The sequence below is a fragment of the Cebus imitator genome, unplaced genomic scaffold, assembly GCF_001604975.1.
Source record: "Cebus imitator isolate Cc_AM_T3 unplaced genomic scaffold, Cebus_imitator-1.0 Scaffold112, whole genome shotgun sequence".
Classification (NCBI taxonomy): domain Eukaryota; kingdom Metazoa; phylum Chordata; class Mammalia; order Primates; family Cebidae; genus Cebus; species Cebus imitator.
Genome location: NW_016107427.1, coordinates 1,374,186 through 1,387,322, shown reverse-complemented (window position 1 = coordinate 1,387,322; position 13,137 = coordinate 1,374,186). Strand labels below are relative to the sequence as shown.

General features: G+C 58.9%; 1 protein-coding gene across 3 annotated transcripts in view; it reads left to right on the top strand.

Annotated features, from left to right (window-relative positions):
* The window catches only part of COL18A1 (collagen type XVIII alpha 1 chain), a 104,675-nt gene that overhangs the window by 66,315 nt on the left and 25,223 nt on the right, over positions 1 to 13,137 (top strand). For all 3 annotated transcript variants that reach the window (XM_017538527.2, XM_017538526.2, XM_017538525.2), the window contains 12 exons: positions 662 to 739; positions 1,762 to 1,821; positions 2,584 to 2,713; positions 4,644 to 4,720; positions 4,964 to 5,179; positions 5,549 to 5,575; positions 7,101 to 7,163; positions 7,269 to 7,355; positions 7,719 to 7,772; positions 7,937 to 8,095; positions 9,099 to 9,161; positions 9,653 to 9,679. In XM_017538527.2, coding sequence (XP_017394016.1) covers positions 662 to 739; positions 1,762 to 1,821; positions 2,584 to 2,713; positions 4,644 to 4,720; positions 4,964 to 5,179; positions 5,549 to 5,575; positions 7,101 to 7,163; positions 7,269 to 7,355; positions 7,719 to 7,772; positions 7,937 to 8,095; positions 9,099 to 9,161; positions 9,653 to 9,679 — 1,041 coding nt within the window. The remainder of the gene's footprint in view (positions 1 to 661; positions 740 to 1,761; positions 1,822 to 2,583; positions 2,714 to 4,643; positions 4,721 to 4,963; positions 5,180 to 5,548; positions 5,576 to 7,100; positions 7,164 to 7,268; positions 7,356 to 7,718; positions 7,773 to 7,936; positions 8,096 to 9,098; positions 9,162 to 9,652; positions 9,680 to 13,137) is intronic.

The window sequence follows — 13,137 nt, the reverse complement described above, 5'->3', positions numbered from 1 at the left end:
CATGGGATCCCGGGAAGTGCCCTATACCCCTGGCCGTGCCGGGACCAGACAGGGCAGGGGCGGGCACCCTGGTGCTCAGCCCCGGACTGGGAATGCTGGAGGGAGCCGTGTGCGAGTGGGTGGGTGAGATTGGCTCTGGACGAATGGGCGCGAGACCCAGGAAACTGCTCCCAACGTCTGCGGCGCTTTTGTCCCAGGCGGAATTCCAGGTTTGGTTTTTTATGAAAAGGTGAAGTTCAAAGAAAGCAAAGCCGCGGCGCTGCCTTGGTTGTCGAGTCGGGGAAGGAGGCCACCTGGAGTGTGTGTACAGCTCCCCGGACTTGACCTGCCACCCCTGGAACCCGCCCCTCTCCCAGGCCTTGGACTGAGCCACGCCTGCTGTGGTTCTAAGCCTGTAGCACTCAGTGGCCCATTGGCCGCCTCGAATGCACCGAGTCTGAGGCAGCAGCCTCCGCCCAGCCGGGTGCCTTCCACACAAAAGCGCCCAGTACGTCTTCCCGCCATGAGGGGCACTGCACCCCCAGGGAGGCTGCCCTAGACCCCTGCCCTGTCCGAGACTCCCCTGCTCTCTGCACCTGCTGAAATCTAGAGCTTAGGCAGCGCTGGGTTTGCTGTGGCTATCTCAGGACCGCTGCTGACCCCTTTCCCTCTCTGCCTTTAGGGGATGATTGCCGAGCTGAAGGTGCATGGGGACCCCCAGGTACACTGCCTGGATGAGGAGGACGATGACTCGGATGGGGTGAGTGACTGCCAGGACCCGGGCAGGGGGCTCCCTCCACCCCTGGGACGCAGGGTTTAAGGCCAAGGGCTGTGTGTGTGTGTGTGTGTGTGTGTGTGTGTGAGTGGTGTCCCTGTCTTGTGTGTTGTGTCCGCATGTCTGCATGGTGTGTGTCTCTGTATTTGTGTGTGGTGTGTGTGTTGGTGGAGTATGCAGCATCACATGGTACCTAAGTGGAGACTCCGCTAGTCCCAGAAGGTGTGAGGAACTGCAGGGAATTCTGATTCAGGGCCCAGGTCGCCACGTGTCTGCATGGGCGTGGACCCACAGCCTCCCTCCTGGGCGGCGTGGGCAGGACACAGCATGGCTGGGCTGTGGGTAGCGTGCATATATCTGTGTTACTTTCATGTTTTTTTCTATGTTTTGCCCGACAATTCTGTTGTTTTTACCTGGAACATGCCAGAAGATGCCGGCTTGCTTACATAGCTGCTGTGACAAGGCGGCTCCCTGGTGTGGCGTGCCGGTTGCTGGGGGTCGCTGAGGTGTTGGCTGCGTCACCCCTCCCGTGGCTTACCTTGCCCTTGCAGGTCGTTAGCGGGCCCTGAGGATGTTTCTTCTCCGGGTTTTCATGAAGTTTGAAGCATCTGGCTGGCTTGGCGTGCGTTTGGCCCAGGCCTGGCCCAGTGGGGCCTCCGCCAGGGAACCCTGTGGGGCGCGTCTGTGGCACGGCTTCCTCCAGGGCAGGGCTCCGGTCGGAGGAGAGGAGCGCGTCCCCCGCCTCTGTGTGTCTGACCGGCAGCCAAGGCACTTTTGGAAGCGTCACTGTCCTCGACCTGATTGGACGTCACTCACTGAAGCCCAGATGGTGCCCGGGCAGGGAGGGCAAGCATGCCCACCCTAGCGGCCCCTCCATGAGCGCCAGGAGGGCTGGACAGGGCAGGGGCGAGGTGGGCAGAGGCAAGAGAAGCCTCCTTTGCTTCCCAGGCCTGCTGGGGTCGGGGCCTGGCCACCATGTCCACTCCTTTCCTTTTCAAACCCCTCAGGCATCTGGAGACTTCGGCAGCGGGCTTGGGGACGCCCGGCAGCCTCTCAGGGTGGAGACGGTGAGTAGCCGGCGAGGCCAGCCCACCCTGCAGGGTCCCAGAGGCCCCTCCCAGCAGCGGGGTGCGCACGTGTGCACAGGCCTGGAGGCTCCAAGAGCTCACTCGACGCCGTGAAGGCGAATTCCCGGCTGGTGACGCGCTGGCTGGGCACACACTCCGAGCCTGGGGCAGGCCCCGCCCCTGCCCGCCTGGCTGTTGCATGTCTCTGGCGAGAGGGCGTTCCTTTAGAACGAGGTTCTGACCCTGCACGTTCCTCGGCCTTGAGGCAGCCTTGGCCTTCCGCTCCCCCGTCCCTCCATGAGCTTGTGGTGGCCGCCGTGGGGTGGACGGGTGTGAGCGTGGTGGTCATCCAGGCGGCCACCTTCGCAACTTTCCCCAGCCCGGCACCTGAGTAAACACGCAGCAGGGCGGGGCGGGGAGGCCCAGCACCGTGACTGTGCCCTGCCTGGCGCTTTTGGCTGGAGAGGGGCATGGGAATGTGGTCCCCATGGGGACCCTCAGCGGGGACACATCAGCTTCGTGGCATGGCCTGTCAGGCGCCGGGGGCCTTCTGCGGTGATGGCGGACTCAGCCCGCCCGCCACAGCAGGCGCAGCCTGGGACCCTGGGAAGCCGGGAACCCACGGGCGGCCGCAGCCTGGAGCTTCCCAGACCTCCCTGTTTCAGAGGATTTTCATCTTTCTTGCGATCTTAAGTATTCGTTGCAAGTCTCCACTGGGCATCTGCAGCTGAATAACAGGCCACCTCCCCTCTCATCTGCCAGGGCACAGCCCTGAAACCCAGGCTCCCCACACCACCCCCGGTCACCGCTCCACCCCTGGCTGGAGGCAGCAACATGGAAGATTCCAGAACTGAAGAAAACGAGGAAGAGACCACGGTGCCTTCATTAGAAGGTAAACTCTTTTCTTGATGTGGTGTGAATGTGTGTACTATGGGGGGTGTGGTGCATGTATGAGCGTGGTAACGTGTTTGTGTGATGGCTTGTGAGGTATGTGTGTGATATATGGTGTGTATTGTGTTGTGTATGGCTCGTGTGTGTAGTGTGGCACATGTATGTGTGGTGTGGTGTGTGATGTGCATGCTTGTGTGATGTGTGATGTCTGTGATGTATTGTGTGTGTGGTATTTGTGGTGTGCAGGATGTGTGGTGTGCTTGTGTGTGGCATACCTGTGTGAGGTATGTGGCGTGTCTGTGGTATGTGGTGCGTTTCTGGGTGGTGTGTGACGTGCATGTCTGGTGTGTGGTGTGTGACGTGCATGTCTGTGTGGTGTGGCGTGTTTGTGTAGTGTGAGGTGTGCGTGTCTGTGGTGCAAGGGCTGTTCAAAACAGGCAGAGGGCTGACTAGGCGCCAACCAGACCCACGGGCAGTGGTTTGCTGAAGGAGGAAAAGTGAAATGCATTGTGATCCTGGGTGCTCCCACACCCCCATCCCCAGAGAAGCCACCTGGGACTTCCTGGGCCAGTGGCGGGGGGCGGAACATGGGCTGAGTGTTAGATCCTCACGTGGGACCAGCCGTCACTTTCCCCATCATGGCCCTGGGTTTGTAGGAGTCTGTTGTCACTCTTAGGAGATATCGCAGGATTCAGGAGAGGAAGGATCGTGATAAACACTACAAACTCTGAAATGTGTCTATCTGCTAAAGAAGAAATGATGAAGAGGGGTGTGTGTGTGTGTGTGTGTGTGTGTGGTGTATGCATAGTGTGATGTATGTAGAGTTTGTGGTGTGTATAGTGTGTGTGTGTAGTGTGTATCGTGTAGTGTACGTGTGTGGCATGCAGTGCATGTTGTGTTGTATGTGTGGTACGTATTGTGTATGTGTATTGTATGTATTGTATGCGTACAGTACGTGTGATATGCATGTGTAATGTGTGTGTGTACAGTGTGTGATGCATGTGTATTGTGTAGTGTGTATGTGTGTGATGTGTGTGTGTATGCATAGAGTGTGTGGTGTGATGTGTGTAATGTGTGTGTGATGTGTGTATGTGTAGTGTGTGTGGTGTGATGTGTGTATATTATGCGTAGTGTGAGGGTGTGTGGTGTGATGTGTGTAATGTGTGTGTTATGCATAGTGTGAGAGTGTGTGTGGTGTGATGTGTGTAATGTGTATGTGTGTGATGTGTGTGTATGTGTAGTGTGTGTGTGGTGTGATGTGTGTAATGTGTATGTGTGTGGTGTGATGTGTGTATATTTTGCATAGTGTGAGAGTGTGCGTGTGGTGTGATGTGTGTAATGTGTATATGTGTGATGTGTGTGTATGTTGATGTGTAGTGTGTGTGGTGTGACGTGTGTAATGTGTATGTGTGTGGTGTGTGTGTATTATGCGTAGTGTGAGAGCGTGTGTGTGGTGTGTGTGTATATTACATGTAGTGTGAGAGTGTGTGCATGCACGCATGCGCGTGTGTGTGTGAGGCAGGTGGGGAGACGCTGAGGCCCCGATGGTGGTTCTGGGTACAGGTGCTGGGTGTTCGCTGTACTTCTCTTGCAGGATTTCTGTGGGTTTTCATTTTTATTTTAATTACGAGTTATGAGGGGAAGAAGGAGAAGGGAAATGCATGTTGGTGGCAAGGAATTTGGGGGGCTGGGTCTCCTGTAACATATTCAGGAAGCATCTCCCAGGCTTCAGCTGTCGTCGGCTTAGGTGGCCACACCGGCCTCACTGCTGATTTTAAATTCTCTCTCCCTGTTGCCGGTGCCTGGGAGCCAGAACTTTGGGGAGTGCAGCTTCAGGCTGGGGATCTGACCGGGGGCACCCAGGGGGGCCGAGAGCAGAGCTGGGGGCGCCCGGGGGGCCTGACTATGGTCAACTCTGCTTCTCTTTCCAGCTCAGACGCTTCCTGGCTCAGATTCTGTCTCCACGTGGGATGGGAGTGTGCGGACCCCAGGCGGCCGCGTGAAGGAGGTAAGGCCACTCTTGGCGCCCTTGAGCCGCCCTGAACCAGAGTTCCTGTGGCATTTTGGGCCACTCGCTGCTGAGCCTGATGGAGCCCTTCTGTGCCCAGCACACGGTGCCAGCATGCGTCCACCTGGCATGTCCACCAGGGGAAGCAGAGCCCAGCCCGGGACTCTGGAGGGCACGGCGGGGCATGCCAGCAGTGTGTGAGCCCCACCGTAGCCCCAGCCCTTGTGTTCTTTTTATTCCCAGGGCGGCCTGAAGGGGCAGAAGGGGGAGCCAGGTGTTCCGGGCCTGCCTGGCCGGGCAGGCCCCCCAGGCTCCCCATGCATCCCCGGTCCTCCCGGTCCCCCATGCCCGGTCAGTCCCCAGGGGCCTGCAGGCCCAGCATTGCAAACTGTCCCCGGACCACAAGGACCCCCGGGGCTGCCGGGCAAGGATGGCATTCCGGGAAGGGACGGCGAGCCGGTGAGTCCTCACAACCCCCAGTCTGGCCCATCTGGAGGTGGGGCTTGGGCAGGAGCGGGAGAGGCTGTAGCTGGCATGGGAGTGGGATGGGCTGGGATCAGGGCAGGGCAGCAGCGTCGCTGGGACCCTGGAGACCCTGGGACCCTGCTCGGGGTTGGTGCTGGGAGGTTGTCGGGCGGGGGAGGTGGAGCTGCTCAGACACAGCCCTTGTGGGTGTGAGGAGGCTCCTGGCGCAGGGCGGGGGCATCGGGGGAAGGTGTCTTTGCCACCTCGTGGGGACTTCGAGCGTGGGGTGCATTTCCACGTGCAGATTCTGGGTGGGCAGGAGGTGTCATTTACCGTCGCTAATGGCTTCTCTTGCACACTCAGGGTGACCCCGGTGAGGATGGGAAGCCGGTGAGTCTGCCTGTCCTCCTGACCCCGTGTGATCTGTGATGTTTGCTTAGACCTTGGGGCTTTGCCACCGATGACACTCTTTAAACGTGACCCAGTGAGGAGACTGTGCAGCAAAACCATTTTGAAAATGAAACTTTAAAGAAAAGATGAGTCTATTGACAGGAAACAGGCAGTTATGCGTTTGTGTTGAGATGTTTAGGCCACAACTACCAGGAAGAAGGAGGGGAGTAAGAAAAGGCAGAGCTTCCACACCCTCAGAGGGAATGCACAGCAAGGAAGCAGGAAGTGGGGGTGAGGCGGGGACAAGAGAGGAGAGACCCGGAGCGGCCGGGGGCAGAGTCAGAGCTTCCATCTCAGAACACTCATTCGGATTTTAAAAATCGGCAGCACTGTTTCCAAGAAGCACAGTGAGCTAACCAGCGAAGAAAAACCTGGGAACAGCCGCGGCAGGAAGTGGGGCGGTTGCTAACGTCCGACGGGAGGGTTCACGTGAAAAACGGTCTCGAGGGTGTGAAGGGGCGGGGGCGTCGCCTGCTGCCACCGAATGGTCATTCCCGACCCCGCAGCGACGAGGGCCACGGCAGATGAGCAGGGCAGTCGGCTGGGGGCACCCAGGCGGTGCGCGCGTGTGTGTGAGTGTGTGGAGCAGGAGCCACGTGGTTCAGCAGCAGGCTCACTCTCAAACCTCCCATCCGCACAGTGAGCCCGGCCCGCCTTTGTCACGCTCACTGGACGCTTTGAAACACTGACCTTCACTTAGGTACAGGGCCCTCACCTGCTGACCCATGTAGCAGACACGCAGGTGCTCGGTCCAGAACGCCCTCACCACACCACATGTAGACACATGCACACACACACACCACACATACACCACAGACTACACACATGCACACACACCATACAGCACACTACACACATGCACACAGCCTGAATTACACACATCACACATTCATACACCACATCCCTTGCACACCATGTATGCACACTCACACTACACACCACACACTACACACACCCTGCATTACACACATCAGATTAACACACCACACCCCTCACACACACACCATGTATGCACACACACCACACATACCACACACACACCAGACTACACACATGCACACACCATATACCACACACTACACGCATGCACACACCCTGTATTACACACACCATAATGCACACACACCATATCTCCACACACACAGCACACCCCTCACACACACAGCATGCATACCACACACACACACGTATGTAACAGTCTAAGCACCAGCCACTATGGAGGCCATCAGGGACTCATCATGTCCTCCGGCGGGGTGTTCCCTCGGCTCCCCCAGGTGGCTGGCAAGATGGGCTCAGGCGGGGGCTGCTCTACGGGCCTGGCACCCTCCTACCTTCCAGACCCTGGGGACGCCCCTGAAGAGCTCAGCTCCCATTGGTCCCTGCTTGGGGGATGAGCACAGAGGGTGCCATGCCATGGCCCATGGCGGTGCCTCCCCTGACGGGGCCCCTGGCTGCTGTCTTCCAGGGCGACACAGGGCCGCAGGGTTTCCCCGGGACCCCAGGAGACGTGGGCCCCAAGGGCGACAAGGTGAGTGTTCGAAGCTGGGTGGGGCCCCTTTCTGTGTTGGCCCTTGGCCTGAGGTGGGGGGGCTGCCCGTGCTCAGGGTGTGATGGGCTTGTCTTGTGTTCCCAGGGCGACCCCGGGGTTGGAGTGAGAGGGCCCCCAGGACCCCAAGGGCCTCCGGGGCCCCCAGGACCCTCCTTCAGACACGACAAGCTGGTGAGTCCCACCCCTGGCTTCGGCTGCGACCCGGGGTCTGCCCTTCTCAAAAGTGGGCACTGCCTCTGGGGGGCATTAGCTCCACCCTCAGGGGCTTACGTGGGGTCTCGGCCGAGCTGAGGGGTCACAGGTGTGGTGGGAGCCCTCGCCCACCTGCCTTCAGCTTCTCTGGGGGCAGCAGAGGGGCTGTGGTTTCTCAGTTCCTCGTAGAAATAGCTTGATAGGCAGTTTGTGGGTCCAGGAGTAGGCCAGGCAGGGGGTGGGCCGGGGGGAGAGGGCGGGAGCAGGCCTGGCGGTCGGGGAGGCGGGAGCCATGTGGGGGGCCAGACTCTGGGCACTACGTCTCCCTGCTCTTTTCTGCAGACGTTCATTGACATGGAGGGGTCTGGCTTTGGTGGTGATCTGGAGGCCCTGCGGGTGAGTGGTCCTTGGCCAGTGTCTGTGCCAGCAAGGAACAGGCTGCAGACCCCCAAGATTCAGCTGGGGTCCTATAGGGAGTCGGGACCAGGCCCAGTGTGGGGTTCGTGGTCATCCTGGTGGGTGCCACATGGGCCGTGACCATCTGTGTTTGCCTTGTCCAGGGTCCTCGAGGCTTCCCCGGCCCCCCCGGCCCCCCTGGTGTCCCAGGTCTGCCTGGTGAGCCCGGCCGCTTTGGGATGAACAGCTCCGACGTCCCAGGACCCGCAGGTCTTCCTGGTGTGCCTGGGCGGGAGGGTCCCCCCGGGATTCCTGGTCTCCCGGTAAGTCCTGCCCCCCCATCAGTGTCAGGGCCCCTGTCTGCTGGGAGTGGGGGCCCCTGCCCTACCACCAGGCACCCCAGTCCTCGCCCCCTCTCACCTTGTCTCCTCTGGGAGCTGGTGGGTGGCTGCTGACTGGGCCGCCCTGGGACATGCAGAGGCACCTGCGTGGTCACCCTGTGGTTCTGGAGGTGCTGACCAAGGGTGGCCACAAGCAAGGCTTCCCACCTCTCTGGCCCTGTGGGTCCACGGACCACACAGTGTCTCCATGAGTAATTCCCACAGGTGGGGGTGGGAGAGGCGCAGTCAGCACCCCTGGAGGCCCAGGGGCAGGAGGAGCCTGCTTGGCCAGCGTGGCTCATGGGGTCTCAGGGCCCTGTGGCAGGCTCCCCAGCAGCTCTGGGGCGTGTGACAAACAGCAGGTGCCCACAGAGGTGGCTGATTGGGTCACGCTGCACTGGTGTCCCATGGCCTGGGGTCACTCGGCAGCATGTCATAATGCATAGAACGGAGTGTGGAGTGAGGCCACCCGTGGCGTGTCCCTGCTCTGGGATGGTCCCCACCTGAGCCAGCCCACCTTGCTGATGGGCGTCGCCATCCGCATCGGCTCTGAGGCCTCCTGTGCCATCTGGTGCCACATGGCAGGTGCTCCCCAGGGTCAATTGTAAAGGGCAGTTTGGGCTTCAGGAACGTGCCTAATTCATATTCATACCTGCGGTCAGACGGCCTCTCGGAGGGGTAGCGATTACGCAGCCCGGTGTGTGATAGAGTGTCTCCCAGCGAGGGGCTGTCAGCCCTGCTCTCTCATCCTGCCAGCGTGGCCGTGCACTGCCGCCTGCACATGCACTGGGGTCTCCCATGAGCCCTGGGACCCTGGCCCTGTGTCTGGGAAACGTTCTGTGTCCCGGCTTCAGGAAACCTGTGGAAGCTCAGATAATCTGTCAACCCAGAAATCTTTTCAGTGGTTGAATGCCAGCAGGACACAGTCTGCTTTGTTCTCCCCCAGGGACCCCCAGGCCCTCCAGGAAGAGAGGGTCCCCCAGGAAGGACTGGGCCGAAAGGCAGTCTCGTAAGTCTCCCTCAAGTCTGGGGTGAATGGGGCCCAGTGCCATGCTGTGTGGCCGGGGTGGCTGTGCCGTGGGGGTCTGCAGGTGGACCTGGTGGGAAGTGCTTGCATTCGGCCTCCTGGGGCGTGGCCTCCAGCGTGACCTCGAGAGACAGCTTCGCTACTTTGGGCTGAGCAGGGGACGCTTACTGTAAATGCCCCTCGCTGCTCGGAGCCTGTGGCTGAGCCGAAGGGCCTCCAAGGGGGGAGGCATGCAGGCCCCCTGTGGGGCCAGGTCCAGCACTGGGATCGGGCTTGGCTTCCCTTCAGGACCCCAACCACAGAAGAAAGGGGGATGATGGCAGCAACAGCCTCGGAAACTGTTAAGCCGGCACAGGCTGGCGGCAAAGCAGGGAGCCGGGGTCAGAGCACAGTTCCCGGCAGGGCGATGTGCCCTCCTCTGCCCGCTGTGCTGCGAGTCTGATTTTGTTGTAATCCTGCTCTTTTCCACACAGGGTGAAGCAGGCGCCCCAGGACTTAAGGTACAACCACAACACCCGGCACACCCATCCCCAACCCCTGCAACCCTGGACCTGCCTGCTCAGTCACTGTGCCCCCAAAGAGGGTGGGGCCTCGCGGTAGAGGGAGTGAGCATTCCCGGGGTTGGCCTTGACCCCCACTCCTGCCGTCCATCCTGCTGGAGTCACTGGCATCGGCCTCTGTCACTCTTGGGAGGTGGCTTTCATCGAGCCATGGTCGGCTGGGGAAGTGCGGGCAGACATGGAAACAATCTCCTGGTGACCCATGCCAGATAAAGCAGCTCCCGGGAGCTTTAGGAGGAGGGGCTGGGCCACTGCAGGTGGAGAGGCTGTCTGCAGCCTCAGAGGGGCCCTAAGCTGGGGACCCAGCATCCTCCCATAGGGGAGTCCCCGCTCTGCCTGTCCTGCACTCTCATGAGCGTCTGGGGGTACTTGGAGGGAGCGCTGAGGGCAGCCGGGGTGTCTTTGGGGGCCCTGGCCTGGGCCAGACCCTCTGGACTCAGGGCTGCCGCTCACACATGGACCCAGCCTTCCTTCGGGCAGCCTGAGGTCTGGGCCATGGCCTGGTTGGACCAGACAGCTTATCTGACACCCCCACAACGACCCACTTCCTCCTCCTGTTCTTCGGGAGAGGAGCTGGAGGAGGAGCTGGAACCCTGCAGAGAAGGGGCTGGGAGCCGGGCCGGGGCCTCCAGTCAGGGTCCGTGCCGACCCCACCAGCACCCACGCCCCTGGAGATCCTGTCGAGGATCCAGGTCTCTGGAGGCCGCCCACTCAAATCACGTTCATAATGTCAGGAACTCCCCTCCTTGGGCTGGATGGGGTGGACACTAACGGGAAACTTCCCCCAGAGCGAGGCCAAGCTCTAGGCTGGGAGTGAGAAGGGAAGGCAGGCCAGTGGGGAGAGGAGCAAGGAAGAGGACAGCTGGGAGTCAGGTGAGAACCCAGAGGGGCTGCGAGGAATGTGGGCTGGAAGTGAACAGCCCTGCACAGATACACACACACACGTAGCCTGTGTGCACACGCATGCACGTATCTCCAGTATATGTGCACACATGTATGTACTGTATATGCACAGCACGTAGATACGTGTATCTAGGGTGTCTGCACACATATCTAGCATCTGTGCACATCTGCATACATGTATCTCTAGGTATGTGCCCACATGATTTCTAGCACATGCACACATATATCTCTAGCATATGTGCGTGCCCACCCCTGTCTGTAGTCTGTGCACATGACGTATTTAGTATGTGCACATTCACGTATGCATGTAGTCTTTGACTTAAGCAGGGGAGAAGTATTTTGATCAGGTTTAAAATCACCAAAATTAGATACGCATGTATGAAAATAATGCAAGCTTTAAAAAAACAAAAATCTCAAGTAACATGAGAATTCTAGAACTTTACAACCTAATTTTAAACAATTTAAAACAGAAAAAGTGAATGAAGTTAGAGGTTTTCAACAAACCTTTTTTTGGAGACGAAATCTCACTCACCCAGACTGGAGTACAGTGGTGTGATCTCAACTCACTGCAACCTCTGCCTCTGGGGTTCAAGTGATTCTCTTGCCTCAGCCTCCCAAGTAGCTGGGATTACAGGCATCTGCCATCACACCTGGCTAATTATTTCTTTTTTTTGTTGTTTGTTTGTTTGTTAGTAGAGACAGGGTTTCTTCAAGATGGCCAGGCTGGTCTCAAACTCCTGACCTCAGATGATCTGCCTGCCTTGGCCTCCCAAAGTGCTGGGATTACAGGCGTGAGCCATGGCACCCAGCCTAAGCCAACTTTTTTATAGGCACTTTTTAAAGACCAAAACTTAGATGAGGCTGGGCACAGTGGCTCACACCTGTAATCCCAGCTCTTTGGGAGGCCGAGGCAGGAAGATCGTTTGAGTCCAGGAGTTCAAGGCTATTGTGAGCTACAATCACGCCACTGTTCTGTAGCCTGGGCAACAGAGCGAGACTCTGCGTCTAAAAAGAAAAAATAAATTAGAAGAGATTTTTAAAGACAATAAAAGGATGCCAGCACTAAAACAGATTAAAACCAAGAAGTAAACTATGAGATTCAGATAAAGGTAGCCTTCGGGGTGAGTGGGTAGGAGATGTACCATCTGGAAGACCCAGAGCAGCGAGTGCTCCCCCCCCACGAAACCCAGCCCTAGAAGAGAGGAGATGGGTCACTCGGGATCGAATTGGTGGGTGCGGGAGGGGAGGCCCTGGCTTGGAGCCCGGCCCCCGTGGGGATGTGGGAAGCAGGAAGGATCCTGCCCCACTGGGGGGGCTTCCTACCTCTGGCTGGGCTGTGACCATATTGAGGGAGCGGTCGAATTCCTGCCCCAGTTGCAGGCAGCGCTGGGCTCAGATGTCTCATCTGGCTCTGTCCCGAGCCCGGGAGGGAACCCTGGGCCTCTCTGTCTACAGTTGGGGAAACTGAGGCTCAGGGAGAGTGAGGCTGTGATGGGGGTGGTGCCGCTGGGCCATGTCACAGCGGGACCCTTGCCATGAGATCTCCCTGCCTCAAGTTCCCGGCCCCACTTCCCTGCACCCGGCTCACCAGTCACCTGGGTCCCTCCAAGTCTAGGTGGCCCGGGGCCTTGGGTCACAGATGGGTACACACCTCATGGTCTCCTGCTTCTCACGGCCTTAGGACTAAGAGTCACCGCAACGCCTGTGTCCACTGTTGCCCCTGGTGGGTCCAGGTCCTGAGCCTCCTCCCCTGTCTCCTCCCCTCGCCCGCCATAGCTGCCCCGCCTGCCCCAGAGCCAGACCTGGAGGTAATGAAGGCACCGTGTGCGTCCCCACTGTGCACGTGCACCCGACCCGGCCAAGCTTAGGCTCTGTGGCTCTGTCCTCAGCTGTGTGTCTAAGTGGCTGAGATCTCGCGGTGAACTCAGGAGAAAGGCTCTGTCCTCAGCTGTGTGTCTAAGTGGCTGAAATTGCGTCGTGAACTCGGGAGGAAGGCTCTGTCCTCAGCTGTGTCTCTAAGTGGCTGAGATCGCGTGGTGAACTCAGGAGGAAGGCTGTGTCCTCAGCTGTGTGTCTAAGTGGCTGAAATTGCGTCGTGAACTCGGGAGGAAGGCTGTGTCCTCAGCTGTGTGTCTAAGTGGCTGAAATTGCGTCGTGAACTCGGGAGGAAGGCTGTGTCCTCAGCTGTGTCTCCAAGTGGCTGAGATCTCGTGGTGAACTCGGGAGGAAGGCTGTGTCCTCAGCTGTGTCTCTAAGTGGCTGAGATCGGGTGGTGAACTCAGGAGGAAGGCTGTGTCCTCGGCTGTGTCTCTAAGTGGCTGAGATCGCGTGGTGAACTCGGGAGGAAGGCTGTGTCCTCAGCTGTGTCTCCAAGTGGCTGAGATCGCGTGGTGAACTCGAGAGGAAGGCTGTGTCCTCGGCTGTGTCTCCAAGTGGCTGAGATCTCGTGGTGAACTCGGGAGGAAGGCTGTGTCCTCGGCTGTGTCTCCAAGTGG